Raw genomic sequence first — 3,433 nt, forward strand, 5'->3', positions numbered from 1 at the left:
CTAGGAGCAAAGATGGAAGTCCACTTTCTCAGATGGCCATGAGCCACACGTAGGGCAAGGGACGGGACCGAAGAAGATCCTCTTGGGCTGCCTGACTTCCCTGAGTGTACGCATCAGCTCAGCCCGAATTGGGGTGAGGATCTCCCAGTTGACATGACCCTTGTAGTCAAGACTCTCCAGAGGGGCAGGATACAACTCCAGGCCTAACTTGCTCAGCCCACCTGTGTGACGCAGCAGGTCTTTCAGAGCATTCATGGAGGTCTCATTTCCATGAAAGTTGAAGGTGGTGAGCTGGGAACAGTGGCTCAGGGCAGGCAGGAGGACCCTGAGTTGGGGGTCCTGGATCCGACAGTCCTTTAAGACGAGGGTCTTGAGAGTAACAGCAACTTTCTCCAGCAGAACGCCAAGGGGCTCAAGATTGGTGGTCCACATTAGGATATGAATCAGACGCAGCTCCTTTAGCTGACTGAGGCTTGGGTACTGAGACAGACACTCCATGTCCCGATCAGTTAGGTAAGCATCACTGAATATAAAAGCACCCAAGGGGTTCTTGAGGTACCTGGGGACAGCAAGAAGTTAGTTATGGGCAATGGTGCCAGTTAGAGGAGGGGGGTGGGAAATCATCTCAACGGTAAACTTGAAGTGGGCATTGAGTAATTCTGCACCTTACTACCACACAGGTGTTATAGTAACTGCAATGGGGAAGCCTGTTTCACCCAAACACAAGTTTGTTCCCATCATCAGATGATGGTCTGCGTGCAAGGTGCTGCCTGATGAAGACCCAGATCATTCAGGGGCCACTCCATTTTAGGCTCAGTCCTTTCACCCTTGCCTGTGTGATTGGTACCACTCTCACACCTACTCCCTCACCCTCCATCCCAGAAGCATGCACTTCTGATATCAATTATCTTTCCTGGAGTTCAAAACAATGTTTTACAGACAGGGAATTAGAGCAGTTTGCTAAGCTGCTGAAGACAGAGCTGCTACTGTGAAATGCACAGGTTTGATGTACTTTCTCTTTTTTTTTTTTTTTTTGAGACAGTCTCACATTGTAACCTAGGCTGGAGTGTAGTGGCACCAACTCAGCTCACTGCAGCCTCCACTTCCCTTGCCTCAGTCTCCCAAGCAGCTGGGATTACAGGTGCCTGTCTGCATGCCCGGTGACTTTTTTTTGTATTTTTAGTAGAGACGGGGATTCACTGTGTTGGCCAGACTGGTCTCAAATTCCCGACCTCATGATCTCCCTGCCTTGGCCTCCCGAAGTGCTGGGATTACAGGCATGAGACACCACAACCGGCCACACCTTCCCTTCTTTCATACCATCCTCTGTATGAAGAATATGTTTTCATCATATTAACTTTATACACTGTTCCTCACAAGGAGTTCACAAATGCACCCTCCCTAGATCTGAACCCTCAACTAACCGGCTCCCTACACACCTCTCTCTGTGGCATCTACCCCAGGCCATCCCTCTGCCCTTATTTGACTGGTCTTGTGATACCCACTTCAGGATATAGAGCACTGAAGAGCATAATGAGTTGACATTCTAGCGTCCCATTCCCTGTGACATCACCGGTGGCTGGCACACAGTAGATGCCCATTAACATTTACTGTGAAAAAGAACATAAGTCTGTGGTATGGTCTGCAGAGAAAGCTCACCATCCTTTCTTACCTGAGCAGGTGCTCCAGGTGCTCTTTGATATTACTGATCTTTTTTATATAAAGCATCTGGGGGTAGTACAGGCAGAGGAATGGAGAGTCCAAGTCAGGAATGCACGGCCACTGGACGCTCACGTATAACTCACGCTCATAACTGAAGGCTAAAAAGAGTTCACGAAGATTGCTCATCTGGCTCAGGTAAGGGGCAAACTTTCCTGTTTTATTCAGAGAGGACTTTTTCCAGACTTCCAACTCCTGGATACTGTCTGGGTATATCCTTTCCAATAAATTGCAGAAACTTGAAGTGGGCATTGAGTAATTCTGCACCTTATTACAACACAGGTGCACTAGGCCTCTTCTGTAGTGGATCCACCCACAAAGGTAGCTCAGGCATTCATCCAGTGTACTTTCCTTTAGGCAGAGGTCTATGAACACCTTCAAGGGCTGGCGCTCTCCCATCCTTGGACAGTCCTCCACTGTCTGCCTCTTACTCATGACCTCTGGGGAGCAGGAGAGGACCTTGGCTCCAGACCATATGGTCCAGAAATTCTCATCAACATCCCGCAAATCCAGCACTTGAAGTTTCCACCTCCTGTGAGTAACATAGGGGAAAAGCTCAGAATGTAGGAAAGGACCGACCCTTGACCTGAACTTTCACTCCACATCCAGGACATCAGTCAGCTGCTCCTGTCCTCAGTGCTCCTCCTTCTGTCTCTTCTCCATCCTGTTCTCCCTTGGATTCTGCCTGGTACCCACTTCTAGTACCTTTACTTTCTGCTGGGAGGAAGCAGGCTCCTGTTTCCTCAGTGGACCCTGTATGGTGAGCAGACCTTTCCCAGAGGATCTGGGCAAAGGCCAACGCCTCTCATGGGCACCGTCAGAAGGCTCTGAGCCACCCTAGCTCCCCAACCCCACCACTCCTCCTGAGCCAGCTGTCCCTTCCCTGGATGCCTGGACCCTTCCTCGCAAGCCACCTGAGTCACCTCACCTGGGGCGAACCTTCTGGGCCACCAGTGTATCAAGTCCCCTCAGGACAGCTTGCAAGGTCTCCAGATGAGGTGTCTTCATCAGGGATCCCAGAGGGAGGCAGAGGAAGGGCCAGGCCTGCACCATCAACTTCAGGGCCTCAAAACGACTCATGCTGAAGGCCTCCATGAACATCAGAGGGAAGACCTCCCTGGGCAGCTCATCCAGGGTGAAGATGGTCAAGAACTGGTTCCTCAGCAGGCTCTGCCCTGCCAGCTCCAGGAGTCTGGATGGGGACTGGAGGCTCATTCTGAGAAATCTCCGAGGAAAAACTCTAGAGGACAATCTAGTGAAAAGGCAAGTTTCTCGGGCCAATCCCCAGCAACCCCCACTTCTCCTAGGGCCAAAGTCATTTCTCTAGCATGTGTGAAAGAGCCCTCAGTTTACTCCAATTCCATTCTGCAATAAGTGGCCACAGAGGCATAGTTCTGCCCTTCTGGTACCAAGAAGAGTGTGTCCCAACCTCTAAAGAGCAGGCAAGATCCCTCCTAGTCCATGAATTATTAGCCACTGTTGCAATAAACTCATAGCACTGGCAAATGTTACCGAGGATCTCTGAAGCTCGGATCTCATGCCCAGCTAATCTTTTATTTTTTGACTTTTTGTAAAGACAGTGGGTTTCACTATGTTGTCCAGGCTGGTCTTGAACTCCTAGACTCAAACATTCCACCCGCCTTGGCCTCCCAAAGTACTGGGATTACAGGCGTAATCCTCTTCCCGGCCTCATTATTGAAAATTTCAGCAAGAA

At 50.1% G+C, this 3,433-nt stretch overlaps 1 protein-coding gene across 1 annotated transcript; it reads right to left on the reverse strand.

Moving 5' to 3' along the window:
• Positions 1-2,934, reverse strand: LOC129143367 (PRAME family member 10-like). Its single transcript, XM_054679504.1, has 3 exons — positions 2,648-2,934; positions 1,673-2,251; positions 1-559 (listed from the first exon to the last, which is right to left on the reverse strand). The coding sequence occupies exons 1-3, from the start codon at positions 2,932-2,934 to the stop codon at positions 1-3; spliced, it is 1,425 nt and encodes a 474-aa protein (XP_054535479.1).
• Between the last annotated feature and the right edge of the window lie 499 nt (positions 2,935-3,433).

The sequence above is a fragment of the Pan troglodytes genome, chromosome 1, assembly GCF_028858775.2.
Source record: "Pan troglodytes isolate AG18354 chromosome 1, NHGRI_mPanTro3-v2.0_pri, whole genome shotgun sequence".
Lineage (NCBI taxonomy): Eukaryota > Metazoa > Chordata > Mammalia > Primates > Hominidae > Pan > Pan troglodytes.